This window comes from Rattus rattus, chromosome 4 (genome assembly GCF_011064425.1).
Source record: "Rattus rattus isolate New Zealand chromosome 4, Rrattus_CSIRO_v1, whole genome shotgun sequence".
NCBI classification, from domain to species: domain Eukaryota; kingdom Metazoa; phylum Chordata; class Mammalia; order Rodentia; family Muridae; genus Rattus; species Rattus rattus.
The window spans coordinates 53,003,880-53,024,809 of record NC_046157.1 but is presented as its reverse complement, the minus strand read 5'-3'; the positions used below and the strand labels follow the sequence as shown (position 1 = coordinate 53,024,809).

Below are 20,930 nucleotides of genomic sequence, written 5' to 3'. Positions count from 1 at the left end.
TTCTACAATCTTAATGCTTAGAGAGCTCAAAATCCAAATATATATATATATATATATATATATATATATATATATATATATATTCCAAAGTCCTTTACTAAGAAAAATAACAGATAAACCTGGAAATTGCTTAATAAAAAAGCAAAGTCACAGAGCAATCCCCTGAGGGCCTGCCTGCCCAGGACACAGCTTGAGGGCTGGCCTGCCCAGGACACAGTTTGTTCGCTCACGAGGCCTGTGGCCTAATCCCTGGCACTGTATGATCAGGCCAAGTAGCACAAGGGCATCCTTGGCTACACAGCAAGTTCAAAGCCAGCCAGGGATATATGAAATCCTGTGTGAAACAGAAAAAAGAAAAAGGGAAAAGGAGAGGCCAGATGGCTCGGCGCGTAAACACAAGCTCCACCCCAGGGATACACATGGAAAGAACCAGTCCCCAAAGTTATCCTCTGACCTACGTACATGTGCCAAAGTGCGCCCGCACATACAAAAATAAAAATAAATAAATAAATACATGTGATAAAAACAAACAAAAAAGGGGTTGGGGATTTAGCTCAGTGGTAGAGCGCTTGCCTAGCAGGCACAAGGCCCTGGGTTCGGTCCCCAGCTCCGAAAAAAAGAAAAAGAGAAAAACAAACAAAAAAAAAAAAGGAAAGGGAGAGACGGCATGATGGCCCCTGTATACAGGTCTGCCTACAGCTCAAGGCCACACTGGGCTTTGGGCTGAATTCTAGGTAAGTCAGGGCTAGGGTGAAACCTGTTTCAAAGAAAGAAAAAGGAATCCAGAGAGGAAAAAAGAGAGAAAGCCAGGCCAGGTGGTGTATGCTTGTAATTCCACCATTTAGACAGCAGAGGCAGCAGGAGGCTAAACAGGTAAATCTCTGTCAGCTTGAGGCCAGCCTGGTCTACAGAGTGAGTTCCAGGACACCCAGGGTGACACAGAGAAACCCTGTCTCGAAACAAAAACAAAAACAAAAACAAAAACAAAGAAAGAAAGAAAGAAAGATTGATTGATTGAAACCAGCCTAGGCTATATAACAAGACCCCTCTTCCAAAGTAAGGGCGTGAGGTTACACATTATAAAAACATGAAAGACAAAACTTGTTTGCAGACATGCGGTGGAGGTGTTGCAGGCGTCTTCTGCAGTGTGCACTCCAATACAATGGGATGGAAGAGACGTCGTAGATGAATGGACACTCCAGAAAGGCAGCAATCCCAGGTCCAGTCTGCGTTCTCACTTTATACTCTAAAGCCACAAGGTGGGCAGGCAAGCAAGGGAGATTTTGCAGGAGCCAGCGGGTTGTTAGGGGCAACGACCTGTTTTTCCCAGCTGTTGCTCCAGGTCACTCTGTTCCAGGTAGCAAGAGAAGTCATGCGTGACAAGCGGGCAGTACATGCTAGCTTGTACTGAATAAATCAATAAATCACTATCTAGTAATTGGTCTTTTCTGCCTTTGAAGCAGGACAAAATGGTCACCGAGCATGAGACTGGTCAGGTCATGGTTTACAAACTGCAGTGGCCTAAAGCAAGTCAGCGGAGGCTCCATCTACAATCCAGTGTTCAGCAGGCTGAGGCAGGACTGGGAGCTAAGGTCCCTCAACTACAGGAGACCTTGACCCAAAATAATAAATGAAATGAAAAAAATCTGTGAAGTTAGATGGCAGTTTGCAAGTGAGAAGTGTTAGTAAAGCTGATTTCTTTTATAGCCTTAATATTTTCCATAATAAAAAATAATTTAAGTAAATCAAACAGAGAGAAGGATAAACAAGTCCATCCTGTGGTTCACACCTGCAATCCTAGTACTTAAGGCCAACCTAGGATACTGAGGAGAGTGAGCTTGGGGCCAGCCTGGGCTACATAAGACCCTGTCTACATAACCATATCTTCAATGAGTCACAGTGCCCGAGTGACATCAGACTCTGAGGCTGGAGGACCGTGCAGTACTCACAAACAGTGCCTCACTAAATTGAAAAGGCTGTGATGAGCGTTGCAAGTGAAGGAGAAATCCCAGATTTAAGTCATCCTCAGTCACGGAAACCCAGCACATGGGGCTGGGCCCTAGCTCAACTGGTGAAGAGCTTGCTTAAACCACATTACTCCCCAGCACTGCACAAACCACACGGAGCTCAGATACCTGTAATCCTGACATTTGAGAGGTAGAGACTGAAGGGCAAGTTCAAGGCTAACCTGGACTATACAACACCCTACTCCCCAGAACAAACTGAACCCCACTAGGCTACATACAGCACTGCCTGTCCTCAACAGCAGAGAAACAGTGCTGGAAGGCTGTTCACCATTTAAGGACACTGACGTTAATGCGAAAACCAATGCAAAGCCATGACGTCACCAGTACATCTGTGTCCTCACCAAGATTCCTGCAACCACGGAGGCTACCGTGTTCCTGCGCTCACTCCAGTCAATACACTCGCACTCCGGCCATCGGAAGTTGTCCAGGAAGCCTGCCATCTGAACTCTGTACGCGTGGGTTTCTCATTCAACAGCGCTTCCTAGGAACCGGAAGACAAGAAGTAATCAACCTGAGCAAACGCTTTCTAAAAACCATGTGCTTCAATTATGTGTATGTGGGGGTGCCCGCGGATGCTGGGAGACCCCGTATGATCCCTTGGAGCTAGAATTACAGTGCTCTGCCACCTGACATGTGTGCTGGGAACCAAACGGGTCCTTTGGAAGAGCAGTACAATCCTGTGACCCCGGCCCCAGGAAATGCTTTGAATTTCAACACTTGGGAGGTAGAAGCAGGAGTTCCCAGCCAGCCGTCCTCATTGCAAGTCGTAGTCCAGCTAGAGCTCCATAGTGAGACCCTGTCTCAAAGTAAAATAAGTGAATAAAACATTTTATTTCTTCCTTAGAGTTTTAATCCTGAATTGACTTAAGTTTTTAAGCTACTATACTTAGGAAAAACTACATTTCAGGAGGTGCTTATTGACAAGACAGCCAGGGCCACACACTGAGACCATGTCTGAAAACCAAAACAAAGAATGACCCCCCCCCGCCCCCCCCAAAGGAAAACAAACCTACTGTAATGAGTGTAGTTCTGGGCTTGGACACCAGGGGAGCTGTGGTTTTAGCGTCAGCTGGTGGTAGGGCAAGAGGTAGAGGGCAGACAAGAAGGGAGGAGGTCAATGGCTTTGATCATCCACACCACAAAACAAAACAAAAATAAAAAGGCCACCTGTAAGTTCTTTGGCAGGCCGTTCATTCAGAGGAGAACCTTGAATTGAGTCATCCAGTCAGGACTATAATTTCTCCCACCTCTGGAATTTGACAAAATAATAATTTCTCCCACCTCTGGAATTTGACGAAATAAAGATTGGTCAGCCAAATGGAGGATGACTTCTTTTTTTGTTTTGTTTTGTTTTTTTTAAGATCTATCTATCTATCTATCTATCTATCTATCTATCTATCTATCTATCTATCTAGATATCTATCTATCTATCTATTATAAGTAAATTGTAGCAGACACACCAGAAGAAGGCATTGGATCTCATTACAAATGGTTGTGAGCCACCATGTAGTTGCTGGGAATTGAACTCAGGACCTCTGGAAGAGCAGTCAGTGCTCTTAACCACTGAGCCATTATCTCTACCCCTACCCTGAGACTTCTAAGATTAGGTCTCAGTCAGCACTGCAGCTTCCCTGGTTTCCCAGACACTAACGCCTGCGTCCTGGGTGAGCATGGAAAATCTCCAAAGCCACCATGCTGTGAGGAAACCACAGTTGTAGCTGAGTTCCTGCCAACAGCCTCTGAGGGCCAGCGTGTGAGTAAAGACGCCTGCAGATGCAGCCTGGCCCTGTGCTTTGCACCTTCCCAGGTAAGGGGCCAGAGAGATGGGGCAGAAAAACATCTTCTTGGCTGGGTCCTTCCCAAAGCCTTTACCCACAGAACCTATTAAGTAAAGCAAAAGGCCTTGAAGCCTCAGGTTTGCGGTTAATCTACAGCACTAGCCGATGAAGGAGAGACAGCGGGGATGAAGAACCGATATGAATGTAGATAGTAGCCTATGGGGTATGTGTACTAGGCCACAGGGGCACAAGCCTTTGATCTCAGAGCTCAGGAGACAGGCTCAGCTAGAGTGCTGAGTTCAGCCAGCAGTCTCAAAGCAACAACCACAAAAAGAGAAAAATGAAAGAGAAGAGCATACTATGCTAAAATAAAAACAAAAGGACTGTGCCCCAACAGGAGATTCAGAACCATTATAACTTCTAAAAAGGACCAAACCAAACCAAACCAAACCAAACCAAACCAAACCAAACCAAACCAAACCAAAAGCTTTAACTTAAGGGGAGGAGACTATGGCCACCTCCTCCGTATTGTGTTTAAACAAGACTTCAAGAACAGAAAGATCTCTGCACCAGCAGGACAAGAATACAAGTTGTACAGTCCCCAGCTCCGAAAAAAATGAACCAAAAAAAAAAAAAAAGAATACAAGTTGTAGTCAACCCCCAGTTTGATCCACACGACCCGGGAGGGCAGGTCATGCCTGAGACATCCCCAGACACCCAGAGGCCGCTGGCACCACTAAGATGAGCAAGTGAACCATGGAGAATGGAACAGAAGAAGAAAAAAGTATGAACAACGAGGTGGAGAAACTGGAGACTCTAGGGTAGTGAGAACAGCCTGGTGTGAGTAGCCAGTGATGTCACCTAAGGCCACGGTGGTCCTGGTCCTTGCTGCCAGTGAGAGCCATGTCTGAGTCTCTGGCCCTGCAGCAGCGGGGGTCTGTTACAGGCCAGACGGACATCCTGGTGAGCGTGGACTGTCAAGGGGAGCCATGTTGACGTCTGAGGGCTGTGTAGAACTGTCCCTACCACCCCCTTGCCAGCTACAGCACTCCTGAGAGCCAGCCCTGCACCTGGCCTGGGCAGCACAGTAGACTGACCCTGGTGGAGAGGCAAGGGTGAGCCAGCTGGCTCCATGGGAGTGCGTGTGGAGACCTGGCCCACCATTCGTCTACTGTGAGGTGGTGTGGGTGAAGAAGATGCCTCCCCTGCCCATCCCGCTCACTACCCTCAGAGGCAAGAGAGCTGGCCCTGCCCCTCACTGGAGAGGGGGCCCTACACCTCACCTAGGCCCTGGTGGTGTGGGCACAGGTGAGCTGGCCCTAACCTGTGCCCCTTGCCAGCTTCGGCACTGGGTAGAGAGCTTGCGGGGGAGCCTGGTTGCGGGACAGTTGAGCTCACCAGCTCAGCTACCACACAGGCCCAGACCCAGGGCTTTGAGCTGCCCCCCCCCCAACATTTACCCCATGTATGGTCTGCTGGAGCACGGGAAGGGTCAGTCGTACACCAAAGCTCCAAGATGGTCATATGGGAGAGGTATGGAGATATATAGGGAAGGAGTGGGTCCTATGAGGATCTAGTAATGGTAGTGCAACAGAAGCCAGAGCCTTGAACCAGTCCAATGACTCACTGCAAGTAAAGCAGTGTGGACCAAAAGGTAACACTGTGGGACACACCGTCACATGTTATGGCTTCCACGGTGAGGTTTGTTTTCCTTTGGGATCGGAGAGTATAAACGGACGGGAGATGTGTAGGGTTGGGGTACATGGTGTAAAATTTACAAAGAATCAATAAAAACCAAACAAACAAACACTGAAACCAGGTAGAAGTGGTGCAAGCTTTTAATTCCAGCAGTCAGGAGACAGAGAAACGAAGATCTCTGAGTTCGAGGCTGGCCAGCCAACTCTAACCTTGAATTCCAGGACAGCTAGAGCTGTCCCCAAACAAACCCCAAACACTGGAAATTGCTTATCCAAAGTAGCAAGAACCTGAAGGATACTCAACCTTACAAGCAAGGAAATTCAATGAACTGGACTCACTTTTACACAGCCCCACCCCAGCCCCTCAGCCTCCAGTCCCAGTTTAGGAAACACAAAAAAAACATGAGATTTATTAGTCTGAGATTCCAGGTCAGCTGGAAACTCAGGTGGGAAATCTTGGGAAAGAATGAGTCATGGGATAGTCCCAGACACCCCAGTGTAAACAGCCTTTCAATACCTGGACTAACTCCTGAACGTCTGGTGCATGGAGACCCCAGCACCATCAGGGAAAACAGCTGCTGCCTGAACGAATGGAAAAGAGATGTTAGCTGCTGCTGCCTTCATGGGAAACACTGGGGCTCAGTTCCACCAAGTCAGAGGGGAGCAGCAAACAGGCTGGTACACCCTAACAAAGTACAAAACCTAGTCTCACAATACCAAGGTGACCAAGCAGCCAGTGTCTTGGCTACCCGGTACAACAGAGGGCACTAACAGCATTCAAGCAAGATATCCTGCAGGTGTGTTATCAGAGTGTCAGTGAAAGACTCGATATTAACCAGGGGACAGCCAGATAGCAGGAAGGTCGCTGCAAGGTGAAGCAAGGCCTGAAGGCGACACAAGGTGAAGGCCATTTCCCACAAAAGCTCACGTCATGCACATTTCCCATAGTGCTGCTGGAAGTCGTCCGAGAAGCAGAAACTGTGGAATCATTTCCACACACTGGTTTGAAGGATGTGGCAAAGATAAAGGAAACTGTATCCAAACAAGGAAGACTTCACTGCTACCAAAGACAGTGACAGGGAATGGAGAAAGGCAGCTAAAAGCTCAGCCCCAGTACGGCTTAGTATAGACCTCCCTGAAGATTCTGGGCTTCAGTGGCTGTAGAGGGGAGGCCGACTAAAGCCCTCTCGGAAGAAAGGGCGGGGCACACCAGGACGCTGGAAGGATGGGAAGCATTCGGGTGGGAACCAGCACTCTCAACTGGAAGCTCGGCTTCATTATTATCCACATTTACCACCGGTAACCCCAGCTCTAGTAGAGTATGTCTGACATTCTTTCTGTCCCCAGACACCACGCCCACACATGGAACACAAGAGTAAGCCCGTAGTACTCATATATAAAAGAAAATAAATAAACCTTTACAATTTTTAAAATGTTATTTTACGTGTGTGTGTGTGGCCGAGGGTATGTATGCATGGTGCACATGCATGAAGGATCCCGCAGAGGTACAAAGGGAGCATCGGGTGCCCTGGAACTGGGGTTACATGTAGTTGTGAGCAACTATGTGGGTGCTGGGAACTGAACCCAGGTCTTCCGTAAGAGTAGTAAGTGTTCTTAACCTCTAAGCTATCTTTCCTGGCCCCAAATAACCCCTAAAACAGGAACCAGGTGAACAGCCAGCACTGCCCACAGTTATAGCTTATAGAGCCTTCTTTGCTCTAAGCAAGGGGAAACCATAAGAGTCTGCAAGTGACAGGGCCAGGTCTGTGACTTAGACATAATTCTGGTAGTGGCTGTGTGTTACTATTCATAACACTAGCAAGATTACAGTTATGAGGTAACAGTTAGTGTCCTTTCATGGCTGGAGTCAGCACAACATGAGGAATATTAAGGGCTGAAGCATAAAGAGGTTGAGGACCGTTAGATAATTACAAAATGCCTCTTGTGGGGAGGAACATGGGGTATGGGAGGGGCTGAGATCAGTGAACTTACTCACCATCACTAGGGTGCTTGGGCAGGATCAGTCAATACTTCTCAGTTTTTAATTACTTTCTAGGTTGTTTGTTTCCTTTTATGGGACTGGGCTTCCTGTAGCCAGGCTAGCCCCTCATTCACTGTGTAGCAGAGGCTGGCCTTAGATGGCTGAGCCCCCACTTCTACCTCCCAAGGGAGCGCTTGGTGTCACCACCACATGGGCTAATTATAGTTTATAATTTTAAAAAATGGGCTGCCTTATCTGGCCTCAGTGGGAGAGGATGACCCTGTCTCGAAGAGACTTGAAGTACCAGGGTTGGGGGATGGGGGACGGGGTCACATGGTCAGAGGGGAAGGGGGAGGGACAGGAAGGATTGTGAGAGGGGGTGACCTGGATGGGGCAGTGAGAGGAATGTAAAGTGAGTATGTTAAAAAAAAAAACCATGTGGGGCTGGGGAGGGCACAGTCAGTGAAGTATCTGTCACAGAAGTGTGAGTTCTTGCAGTCAGCCACCTGGCACCTACGGGGACAGCCAGGTGTGACAGTCTGAGTCTGTAATCCTAACACTGGGAGGGGAGACAGTGGATCTCAAGTCCTAGTTCAGTGAGACCATCTCAAAACACAAGGGTGGAAAGTGGTGGAGAAAGAGGAAGACAGTCACACCACACACACACACACACACACACACACACACACACACCATACACATACACATACACACACACAAATACACACACATACCATACACACAGACACACACACACCCCACACTAGCACCCACACTCTCACATATGTGTACACACACATACCACACACACCATACACACACCACATACACACACATACCACACACACACCAAATACACACACATACCATATACACACACACACACACACCCCACACTAGCACCCACACTCTCACATATGTGTACACACACACACACACACACACACACACACACACACACACACACACACACATAGTAAGAAACCAGATTAATAAGAACAACAATGCAAGAACCACTCAAGATCTGTAGAACCAGAGTAAACCAACTCAGAAGGACCAAGAGCAGAACCCGTCTTCTGCCTCTGGGCTATCGCCAGCACTGGCTACTCAGTGCAGGTTGCTTATAGACCTCCGGGTCTTTACGGCCTCGTCCTTTCAATACTCAAAACTCCTAATTATTTTGGTTTGACTTGGTATTTTTAATACAAGGTTTCACTGTGAATCCAGGATGATCTAGAACCCCACATGTATTCCAGACTGGCCTGGAACTCAAATCCTGCTCCCTTAGCTTTCCAACTGCTAGGATTTCAGCCACGAGCTATGCCTGCCTTTCATGAGAAGTCTTCACTGTATCGATCAATCCTCTGAACACACTAACTTTAAAGAGCAGCTCATGTCTGTCAAGGTCACATAATAATAAGGAAGAAAACCAGGCTTCCCCCTGAGGTTCACATCTGATTCCAAAGCCTATGCTTGGGACTGACGCTACACTGTGACCACATGACACATGGAGACCTTGGCAGCAGCAGCCTCATTTCAGATACCACGGGAGAAGGTCATCTGCTTGCCATGGTGAAGACAACAAGAAAATGCAGAAAAACAGCTCCAGTTTAGAGGACACTGTCGTTAATCTGGTTTCTTACTAACCTGTGTGTGTGTGTGTGTGTGTGTGTGTGTGTGTGTGTGTGTGTGTGTGTGTGTGTGTGTGTGCAGGGCCTCACAAATCTCACAAATGCTTGGCCAGTGCTCTGCCTTGAGAAGAAAGCAGTCCATGGAGGAAAGCGATGGCCTTGGTGAGCACTTGTAAGGCAAACCATGCCAGCAGGGTCTGAGGAACTCAACTCTCTTGTGTTAGCCATAAACATGTCTTCCAGGTGCTCATTACGTGGATGGCTTATAAGCCTTAAAACCCAGCAGCATGAGTTACTCAAAGAGCTGTATTTTGGAGAAAACACTCTACCTATTTAGTATCAGGGGACAAACACCTTCTTGTCCTCTGGATGGTTAAATCCATGTGCAGGAAAAAGAAAACCTCATAAGCATTTCTAGCCTGGAGAACAGGTTTAAATCTAAAATCAAAGAAAAGACAGAATGGATTTTTGTTTGGTCGGTTTGTTTTTATGTTTGTTTGTTGGTTTTTGTTCTGGACAAGGGGAGGGTTGTTTTTATTTTGTTTTGTTTTCTTGAGACAGGTCTCACTGTGTAGCCCTGGCTGTCCTGAAACTCACATGATAGACCAGGCTGGGGGGTTGGGGATTTAGCTCAGCGGTAGAGCGCTTGCCTAAGAAGGGCAAGGCCCTCGGCTCGATCCCCAGCTCCAAGAAAAAAAAAAAAAAAAAAGATAGACCAGGCTGGCCTTGAACTCAGAGATCCGCCTGCCTCTGCCTCTGCCTCCATGTACAGAGATTTCGATTTCGTTATTTTGTAGTCCCCAGTACCATCCTCGTTAGCAATTAGTATTCAATGTAGACTGTTCAATGAGTCTTCTCTTCCACTGCGTCTCAGCGGAAGTGACTTAAACCTCAGATTCACACAGCCACCTGCTTGGTGCTCCAGTCTGTAAAACTGCCTTACCATCAACCCTGGGGCTTTCCCAGGCTGAGCCTGTTCATAGGCTCTGAGAACCCCCACAGTGAAGGGGCCTTAGTTCACACCCTGCAGTTTACAAACTGGATCCGGGCACTTCCTCTCCTGTGTGACCCACCTCTGACTTCTGATCTCCCTGTCCCCTCCACCAGGACCTGAGTACTGGTGTGCACTCCTCTGCCCCATCACGACAGCCTCCTGGTAGATATAGCCACACCACTCCTGTTTACAGCTGTATGCTCTGCACTGCGGGAAGACAGAGGCATAAGAACAGAGCCCTACAGAACGGCCCTCTCGCCCACTAAACGGCTCCAGCCTCTCGGATCTACTAAGCACTGGCTTGCTTATCTTCCAGGCTGTGCAGCTGCTAACTCATCCCATCCCTCAGTTATTGGGTAGGAACTGGCCCGTTCCTGCTGTCTGCGTCCCAACTGCCAGGACCTGAGCAGCTTTCATGGACCGTGCCATTTTCCGCTTGTCCCTGAAGGGGATGACAGCCCAGCTGCAGCAGGCTGTAAGCCTTCCTGGAGATCTGGTGGACTGACAGAAAACCAACAGCGACTCGTGCCTGTCTAAATTCACTGTGAGGAACTTAGGCTGGAAGAAGTCAATGGCGCCCACCCTTTAAAGACAGAAAGGAGGAAATGAGCTGGGAACCTATCTTTTAAACTCTCTAATTTAGAAAGTTTCTCTTCCTTGTGATCAGCGGATTTAGTCATCACATGCTGCGTGACCTCCAGGCCACCCTGAGGCTCTCAGTATGGACATCTGCAGTGATATGGCAGCCCTCAAGAGCAATGTGGTGGATGCTCAACGGACCCCTCCTCCACTTCACCCAGGTCGGCGTTACTAACAGGCCAAGTTAGCTTCTGAGAGCATTGCAGACCACAGCGTAAGACGATGCTTTAAAGGCATCTTGGTCCTGCATTAAAGGACATCACACCTATGCCCTTGGATATGAGAACAGGAGACAGTAGAGAAAACTGCTAACATTTGTGTACCCCAAAATTCAAACGTTAAAACCTCCACCCCCAGCCAAGCTCATAGGATTGAGGGACAGATAGAGGACTATGGGTTGGATATCACGGTCATGGGACCCTCCTAACTGACACCTTATAAAAGATGCAGGTAGAGATCTGTCATCCTTCCCGTGTGTCACAGCAAAATGTGAGTGAGCCAGCCAGCTCGCGCGCTCGCTCTCTCTCTCTCTCTCTCTCTCTCTCTCTCTCTCTCTCTCTCTCTCTCTCTCTCTCTTGTTCTTTTCTCGCCTTGTTTGGTAAGGCAGGGTCACACAAGCAGGGTCACACAGGCTGGTGGTTTGTATAGTCCAGGCTTACGTCAAACTTGAACTCACCCTGCCTGCCTCCTGTGTCCCAGGGTGGCTATCACAGGCTTGTGCCATTATAGCCCACTCTGGCCCATTCTTTTCTCAATTATCTTAAATTCCAGATTAAGATTTAAAAGGTAAACATTTCCCCCAAGAAACTGGAAGCTACCTCTCTGAAGGCAGCAGTCTCCTTGGCACAGGTCAGACTGTGGGGCGAGCCGTGTGGTCATGACTGACCAGACCACAATCTGAACAGACTATCGATGAGGAGACCCTCCACTAATACTGTAGTCTCTCTGATGCAGGCTGCTGCTACTGTAAGGAGGCCTCTGTTCTGCCTTCCTAGTAGACCACTTGGCTTGAATTCCTTTCTCATAGTCACCAACACCGTCGCCTGCTTGACTGAAGCAAGTGGTTCAGTCTGGTCCACGGACTCCTGAGTCAGGTCTCCAGCTTAGGGTCCTAGTTTGGTCTTGGTTTCCCCAACCTCCAGCAGTATGAGAAATGGCTTTTTACCTTTATGAGCTATTTAATCTATGATATTTTGTTGTAGGAACCCAAATAGATTGAGATAGAAATGGAGGAGGGAGGCTCCGACAGCAAACAGTTAAACGTGTGGATGCTCCTTTGGAAAGGGCCATGGGTGGATGCTGAAAGCTGACGGGTGCTAAAATGGGATGTGAGGACCATTATGGCCGACTAGAGAGAGAACTGAGAAGTGAGAACAGCTTCAACCGGGAACAGACTGTTGGCAAAAACAGACAGTAAGAGCCAACCACTGATACCTCAAGCAGACTGTGAGGGACAAGAAGGAAGGAAACAGAAAGGCGGCGTCTTCAAGGCAGGCATGTCTGTATACACTTTTCATCCCAGCACTCAGAAGCAGAGGCAGGGAGTTTAAAGCCAGCCTGCTGGTCTATACAGCAAGTTCCAGGCCAGCCACGACTGTTACACAGCATGATCTCATCTGAAGAGAAAGAACGAGGGGTGTGTGTGTTTGGAGAGAGACAGACAGACAGACAGAGAGAAACAGAGACAGAGAGATGGGGGAAGAGATCTTTTATAACCTAAGAAAGCCATTCTAACCCACTGAACCCAAGCCCTTACCCTTAGCCACTGAGACCACAGAGCTGCCCACGCTGCCCCCCTAGCATGTCTCACCATTATAAAAAGGCCTTAGATTTCCATTCAATCAAGAACCTGTATGAGACATCTGTGTCCCTACTTGTTCCAAGAGGATGAGAAAGATGTCCTGCAAACCAGAGAGGAAACAGAATTATTTTAAAGTACCAAAGAACTTAAGTTTTATGTTTGTGTTTTAGTGTTTTATGGAAGGCAGAACTTCTGTTGTGCTGAAAGTCATAGTTGGGGAAGGACATTTTCTGGCTGCTGATTTGGTAGAGACTGTGTCTGCTGTGTTACCCAGGCTTCCTGGGAATCCCTGGGCTCAAGCTCTCCCGCTGCTGTAGTTACCAACAGCTGGGACAACAGCACACGGAGCTGGGAATTGGAGAGGTGCCTGTCCTCTCATGAGCGTGTCCACTACAACACAGAAGATGGGCCGGATATGGAACAGTTAACCAAAGGAGAGGCAGCACTTAAAACGGTGGAGAGACGATGCTTGTTCAGGGCAGAACACAGGCCTGAGCAAACAATCTTCTGACAAAGGAGATTAGGGTGGACCAGTGAGCTTGGTGGAAGCCAGGTGTCACTCTTCAAGATAATGGGCCCAGTGGTGGCGCATGCCTTTAATCCAAGCACTTGGGAGGCTGAGGCAGCTGGATCTCTGTGAGCTCGAGGCCAGCCTGGTCTACAGAGTGAGTTCCAGGACAGCCAGGGCTACTACCCCATCACAGGCCTGGATACAGCAGCCCTAAACACGTAAGTGGACATATTTACAGGTCAAGTGTCAGTGTTAGCAGCATCCTAGAGTTAAACAAAATAATAACAGGGGCTGGAGAGACGGCTCAGTGGGTATGAGCTTGCATTGCTCTTGCAGAGGCCCTGAGTTCAAATCTCAACACCCACAGCAGGTGGCTCACAGCAGCCTGTGTAACTCCAACTCCAGGAGATCCAGTGCCCTCTTCTAGACTCCATAGGTACTCCTCATGAGTGAACACGCACACATACGCCTATCCATACATACCCATACGTGTACACATAACTAAAAATAACATACATCTTTAAAAGATTCTTAGTAATACCAACATCAAAATAGTAGGGGTGGTGGCTCGTGTCTAGTCCCAGCACTTGGAGGGTGAGGCAGGGTTACTTCAGGTTAGTGGTCAGCCTGACCTGTGCAGTGAGTCCAAGGAAAGCCAAGGCAACAGAATAACGCTCTCTAAATCTCAGAAAAAAGTAATAACAACATAAAAGTGGCAAAATCAATAGTGTTTATTCTACTGTTCTTACAATGTTTTTGTATTTTTTAAAAGACAAATTTTAATTTTTTACAAGATGTATTTTATGTGTGTGGGTGTTTTGTCTGCATGTCTGTCTGTAAACTATGGGTGCAGAAGACAGCTTTATCTGCTACAGGGGGCTGACCTGGGCTCACCGCAGCACCCATGTGGACGGGTTCATGTCCTACTCCCGTCTGCCGGGACTAGCTGTGTGCCAGCATCAGTTTCCGCTCCAAGCCTCCATAAGCTACCGCTTTCTCGTATATGAACCGGGGTAATGGCAACACAAAGTGAGAATGAAGACTGGACCCGTGGCTTGGTGGGGAAAGTGCTTGCATGAGGACCTGAGTTTGGATTCCCAGAAACCACATAAAATCCGGGTACCGCTGGCCTGTGACTCTCAGTGCTAGGGAGAGCAGAATCAAGTTACTTTTCTATTGTGATGAGACCATGACCAAGGCAACTTGTTTAAAAAGGTATTTAATGTGGGGAATCACAGTTGTAGAGGGTTAGAGTCCACGATCATCTTGGTGACAAGGATGACATCGTGCAGGCAGGCAGGTGTGGCAATGGAGTGGTAGCTGAGAGCTCATACCTGATCCAAAAGCAGGAGGCAGAGAGAGCTACCTGGGAATGGTGTGGGCCTCTGAACCTACCTCAAAGCCCACCATCCCCAGTGACACACCTCCTCCAACCAGGCTGCACCTCCTGATCCTTTCAGAACAGTCCCACCAACTGCAGATCAAAGCATTCAAATACATGAGCCTATGGGGGCCACTCTCGTTCAGGGAACCACGAAAGTGGTCCCCTGAGCTCACTGAACTGCCAGTCTAACAAGTTGGCAAGCTCCAATTCAATGAGAGACCATGTCTCAAAAAGACAAAGTGAACAACACATGCATGCATGCACGCGTCCAACTGCTTTGAGGCGTACAACTCCTGACGCAGCATCAGGACTCTCGGATTGAGAAAAACTGTGACTGTTTCTGGGTAAAAACAGAAGATACAAGACTGAACATTAGCAGGGGTTGGGGATTTGGCTCAGTGGTAGAGCACTTGCCTAGCAAGTGCAAGGCCCTGGGTTCGGTCCCCAGCTCCGAAAAAAAAAAAAAAGACTGAACATTAGCAAGCACCTCACTGCACTCACTCCTGCGGCCTTACAATAAATGAATGAATGAATGAATCAATCAATCAATCAATGAAAATGAGTAGGGGTTGGTGATTTAGCTCAGTGGTAGAGCGCTTGCCTAGAAAGCCCAAGGCCCTGGGTTCGGTCCCCAGCTCCGAAAAAAAAAAAGAACCAAAAAAAAAAAAAAAAAAGAATGAAAATGAGTATATCACTACGCACAGTGGTGCACACCTTTAACCAGAGCCCTTGGGAGGCAGATTCAGGTGGGCCAGCCAGGACTACACAATAAGAATGGTCTCAAAACAACAAACCAGTGAATTAACAATCACTCGCACTGACAGGAAGGACAGAAGAGGAGACAGGCACAACAAAAGGGGCAGAGGTGGGACAGCACCTGGGTAGTAACTAAAGAAAGGCAAATGCCAGGCCAAGCTGGTGGGGAAGCTGAGGCCAGGCAGCAAAGAGCAGGGCACACAAGAAACATGGCAGCATGTGGTCCCCCTACTCTTCCTGCTGCCAGCAGCTGTGACTTCTGTGCTGGGCAAGTCTGCGGGTTGCTGGCTTTGTGTCTCATTTCTTATGCCCAACCAATGGTACCTACAGAATAGATGGTGTAGGCGAAAGGAAAACAACGTAGTTAACTGTATGGGGAAGGAAAATCTCGGCCTCTGTGTGGCTCGGACACTGGCCGTCAGGCGTGCTTCCAAATGAGACACCTCTTCCCTGGGGAACCTGCTGGAAAAGAGGCAATGTAGAAAACCACATGTCTGGGGTTTTCACTAACCTAATGGCCTGGAGCAATGCAACAGCTAAAAGGTCGTGTCCACACCTCAGTTTTTAGCCCCTAGTTTTATTCTAAGCACAGTCAAAGATTGCTCTGTGTGTCAAGAACCTTTGAATGTGAAAGACCTACAGAGAAGTTAAAGAAAAAAGTACTTGGTACAAGAAACCACGCAGGGGCAGCATTCCAAGCCCAGAAAACCAAGACGGCTCAGCCATGATGCCTGACACTCAAGCACCGGGCACCTGAGTTTGATCCCTGGGACCTGTGCACTAGAAGAAAACTGACTCCGGCAAGTACATGTGAGCACACAAGGTCGATCTCTCTCTCTCTCTCTCTCTCTCTCTCTCTCTCTCACACACACACACACACACACACACACACACACACACACACAAATACATAAATAAAATGTATATGAACATTTCAAAAATGAATTAACACTGAGAATGGAGAATAGTCTTTGGGAGTTAGAATCAAATTTTAAGTGCAAATCGGGGCCAGGGAGATGGTGGTGCAGCTTGGCAGCCTGAAGACACCTGCTGTCCCCGAGCTTGACAACCCGAGCTGATCCCCAGAACCTGGTGGAAAGAGAGTTCTCTCCCAAGTTGTCCTAGGACCTCCACACATGAATTGTGGCAGGCACACTGCCCACATACATGTGCAAATAAATAAATGAAAATGAGGTGCAGGAGGTAGGGGCCCACACACCTTTAATCCAAACACTCTGGAGGCAGAGGCAGGCAGGTCACTGAGTTCAAGGGCAGCCTTATCTACAGACCTAGTTTCATGGCAGCCAGGGCTATACAGAGAAACCCTGTCTTGAAAAACAAACAAGAGGTACATCTAATCTCAGCCTTCCAGAGGTCAAGGCAGGAGAAACTGAGATTTGAGGACAGTCTAGGCTACATGGTATCCATTAGAGAAACAAAAACAGAACAGTTAAGAAAATAAGACAGAGGCTGGGGAGACAGCTTGGGGTTAAAGGTAACAGCTGTCATACAGAGGACCAGAGTTTGACTCCCAGCACCCACAGAGCCACTCACAACCATCTGTAACTGCGATTCCCAGAGATCTGAACCCGTCTTCTGATCCTCACAGGCACCATGCACACATGTGACACACCTGCACAAGAGCAAGCAATTAAGGGGCCATCTGAAATCCTCAGCACTGGACGACTGCAGCAGGAAAGCTGTAATTCCAAATTAGGTACAGCCTGAACTTTAGGACAAGTTTTAGGCTAACCTGGATTACAGAGCAAGATGTGGGCAAAAAAACAAAACAAAACAAAACAAAAAACTAGCCAGGCATGGTACTCCTGCTTGTAAAGTCAGCACTGGGGAGAAACAGGCAAAAAGACGGCTTTGGGTTTGGGGCAAGCCTGGGCTACATAATGAGTACCTGCTAGCCTGGGCTACAATGTAAGAAACTAGATCAAGCAAACAAAAGTTGTGTGTGTGTTGGGGGTGGGGTGCATGTCAGGAAACAAAGGAAATTAGAAAACAAGATGTAAAAGTTCATGTACAAATGACAAAAGAGATTACAGAGAAAATAACAACAAAATACTGCCAGGGTTCCTAGTGACAATACCTCTATACTGTTTGTATTCAAGGGGTTCAAACACCCAACCTCGGGGATGAAAACAGCCACATGCCCCATTAAACTCACAGAGAGGTGGGAAGTGGAACTTCTCTGTGCTGGTGGGGAAATAGTCAAAGGCCTGAGGAGTGCTCAGCAGCACAGAGGCAGGTCAGGGTGGAACTAGGCTGCAGAACCTCAGGAAAATCTATTAGCCAAAAATATCAGCCAGTGTGAGGAAGAGAACCAGAGCAGGGCCTCACAGGCTCCCAAATGGTGGCCCCTCAGCAAACCCCAACAGCCTTTGGGCACCACTAGAGGGGATAAAACCTCAGCCTAATGCATGCTATGGAGAGAGGGCCAACACAGGAAGGCTGAGGAAGCCAGCTGTGCCCCGAAGCGAGGACCGCAGGCCAGAGGAGGCAGCACAGTCTCAGCTGCTCTGGCAGCCTTCAACCTGTGCTGAGCGCCCTGGAACCTGGCCCAGATTCCTCACTCGATTGACAGGGCTGGCTTCATCTTGAGCGTATGCTGATGCCTTTCTCCCGCAAGCCCCGAGGCCCACTAGGCCCTGACCTCACAGAGAGGTTTGACTTTGATGGGCCCTGGACAATGCAGAGAAGCCTTGGGTGAAGAAGAGCAGAAATGCCTCTATCTGCTATCCTTCCAGCCCTTAGTACGGAGCCCTCCAGATGCCCTGACTAAGCCCGGCTTTGCTTCTTAGGGCTCTCTCCTCCATGGTGGAAACCCCTGACTTCCTCACAAAGTGCCCTTACAGAGGCCAGGCAAGCCCAAGCCATTCTGTTCAGTTCACCTCTTCCTGCAAGCTACGGTGGCCGTACTGTTCTTTCTTTCTAGTCAAGTTTGAACTTGAGATATAAGAGCAAAGACAACCCCAAGACAGGATGGTCTCCAGTAGTAGAACTATATTCTCCAGTAGTAAGGCTATTTAGACTCGTGTGGGTTCTGGAAAACTTGACCTTGTTCTATCTAACAGTTCACTTAACAACAATTTCCTATTAATAAAGATGAAAGTATAGCTTATAACCTCCAAAGGCTTTGGGAACTTCAGAAAGTGATATGGTATCATTAGGAATTGTTTAGCTTAGTAGAGAAAATTCATTCCAAATACTGTGACTTTTTTTTCTTGCCCTATAAGTAAAGGATATGTTTGTTTTTTTTTTAATTGTGAGTCAAGTACCAACAAAACAACCAAAATGTCTATCAGAAGAGACAAAAACACATTACAGTACATCCAAATAACGGCATAAAATCGTATATGTGGTTTCTATGTGGAGTGCTCTGTGTGAGTGTGTGAGTTTCAGGTGAGCTGTGAGGCTGATGTGGGTTCAGTCAGGAACTGAACTTGGGTCAGGGCAAGGGGCACTCAACCTCTGAGCCATCTCTTAGCAACATTTTTTTTTTATTAAAAAAGAGATTAATCTACACATATCAATGTAGAAATGTGTCTCCACTGTCTGTTGCCAAATAACATTGTGTTATGACAGCCTCCTTAGGAGTAGAACTGGGAACATAAAGAGTGGAGAGCAGGGCTGGAGAGATGGCTCAGTGGTTAAGAGCCATCTGATTGTTTTTCCAGAGGTCTTGAGTTCAAATCCCAGCAACCACATGGTGGCTCACAACCATCTGTAATGGGATCTGATGCCCTCTTCTGGTGTGTCTGGAAAAAAAAAAGAGTGGAGAGCGAAGGAGAGAATTTTGAGGGATATCCCCCACCCCTGCCTTTTTTTTTAAAAAAAGTTTTGATTTTTTAAGACAGGGTTTCTCTGTGTAGTCCTGGCTGTCCTGGAACTCCATCTGTAGTGCTGGGATTCAAGGTGTGCAGGAGGATTTCACTTCTTATTTGGTGTTTCTGTATGGTCTGAATGATATCCTTCTTCAATGTTTAAATTGTTTTACACATCGTTTTGGTTGCATTACATTAAAAGACAAGTAAGGACTAAGCAGGATTGATTCTTTACTTCTGGACCCCAGAAGTGAATTTAGAAAACAAGAACCAAAACCAAACAAAGCCGCGAAGGCTGCTGTCTAGCTGATACAGGAAGAAAGGGGAGGTCAAAGGGTGTGTCTCCTGAAGAGGAAAAACTACATCCTCACCCCGCTCCAACTAAACCTGCTTTTCTTGCAGCATGGCTATGCAAATTAACCTCTGGGTTTCATTTTTAGGATCAGGAAGTCCTTGACCACTATGCTTGCGTTTAGGTGTTAAATTGCTTGGCTCTCCTCTTTGGAAGCAGCACACAGGTAGAAAAGACAAGAGAAAGGATGAGAAGCTTGTGAATAAGCGCCCCTGAAATTATCTAGAAATGGGATTTGTGGTACAATAGGGTGAAGAGTTGGAGAGCGAAGGATGCACGGGCGGGGGAGGGGGAGATTGAGAGTGAGCAAAGCGAGAGGTTTGAATTCCCACGCCCCTCCTCCCATCGCATCAGCAAGGTGGAGGCGAGCCCAGCCCTACGCCGCTACGGTTGGAAAGGTCAAGTATCTATCAACCTCTCAGGCTCAAGTACCTTCCAGCGGTGAACTCGAAAACCAACTTACTGGCTAAAAACCAAAATGGCCTAGCTTACAACGACCACGCTCCGCGCTCCTTCTCTGAAAGGGCCACTCGCCACTTAGGAGGAATTCCCGAAGACTTCCCTCCCTCTCCTCCCGCTCCTCCCTGTGCTTGCAGGATGGAGGGTGAAAGTCAAAGCAACACAGACAGTTCCCGGTAACGGCTCCGAGCAAACGGGAGGGTCGCTCGTCCCCAGACGCTCGTGGGGCCTCGGTGGCAGCTGCCGCAGCGCCCCGCAGGACCTTCATCCCTTACCGGTGGCTTTGGGGACCTCCCCAGGCTCCAGATGAGATGCGCGGCGGAGCGGCCTGCCTCGGCAGAGCGCGGGTCACGGCTACGTCAGGGCTAAGGACCGACGAGAGGACGCGGGCGCAGGCCGGGCCCTGCGGGTCGCCCGCACGCTCCCGGGCACCGACACGGGCGGCGCCACAGCACCTTGGGCCGCGCGGGGCCGGCGCCCGGCGCTCGATCGGCGGATCGCGGAAGCCACAGACCTGCCAACCGCACTCACCCGGCTACCTGCAACGTCCACACCGAGCCCAAGCTGGAGCAGGGACGTCTAGGGCGCGCGTCGGCCGGAGCAGCAGCAGCCGGCTCTACCTCAGCGGTGGAGCCCGAGGCCCGTGGCAGGCGCGATGCCAGGGCGCCGGTGAAGCGGGGTCGAGGCGCCGTGCGCACCGTAGGGGCCAATGGGATTGCAGCAAGTGGCCTGCGTGGGCGGGGCATAACCCCTAGAGGCGGGACGGGGACCTCAGAGGCAGGACGGGGCCGGACCCTTGAGCAGCACGACGACCAATCAGAGTGCGGCCAATGGGATAGAGGGCGTGGCTTTATTTGAGGGCGGGGCTGGCGCTGTTCTCTCCAGGCATCCTGGAGCTGAGGTCCGGACCTCTATGGCTGCGGTTTGTGGTAGTATAAACCCAAGCACCTCAGCATCGGTAAGAGCACCCGCATGGGGAACCCAAGCCTATTACGCAAGGTCCTCTTGCATATCAGCACTTGAGCATTGTTCACCAGCTGCCAAGAGTCGAGAACCCACTCCAAGACGTTCAGAAACCAAGACCTAA

At 48.7% G+C, this 20,930-nt stretch overlaps 1 protein-coding gene across 3 annotated transcripts in view; it reads right to left on the bottom strand.

The window, feature by feature from the left end:
* The window catches only part of Tmem50b (transmembrane protein 50B), a 31,151-nt gene extending 10,687 nt beyond the window's left edge, over nucleotides 1-20,464 (bottom strand). Inside the window, exons 1-2 of one of the 3 annotated variants that reach the window (XM_032900432.1) lie at nucleotides 20,375-20,464; nucleotides 2,369-2,508 (exon numbers count right to left, since the gene is read on the bottom strand). In XM_032900432.1, the coding sequence (XP_032756323.1) occupies nucleotides 2,369-2,467 (99 nt within the window). In that variant the 5' untranslated portion in view covers nucleotides 2,468-2,508; nucleotides 20,375-20,464. Of the gene's footprint in view, nucleotides 1-2,368; nucleotides 2,509-20,118; nucleotides 20,234-20,374 lie in introns of those variants that run through there. The other 2 variants (XM_032900434.1, XM_032900433.1) reach the window with 2 other exon arrangements.
* Between the last annotated feature and the right edge of the window lie 466 nt (nucleotides 20,465-20,930).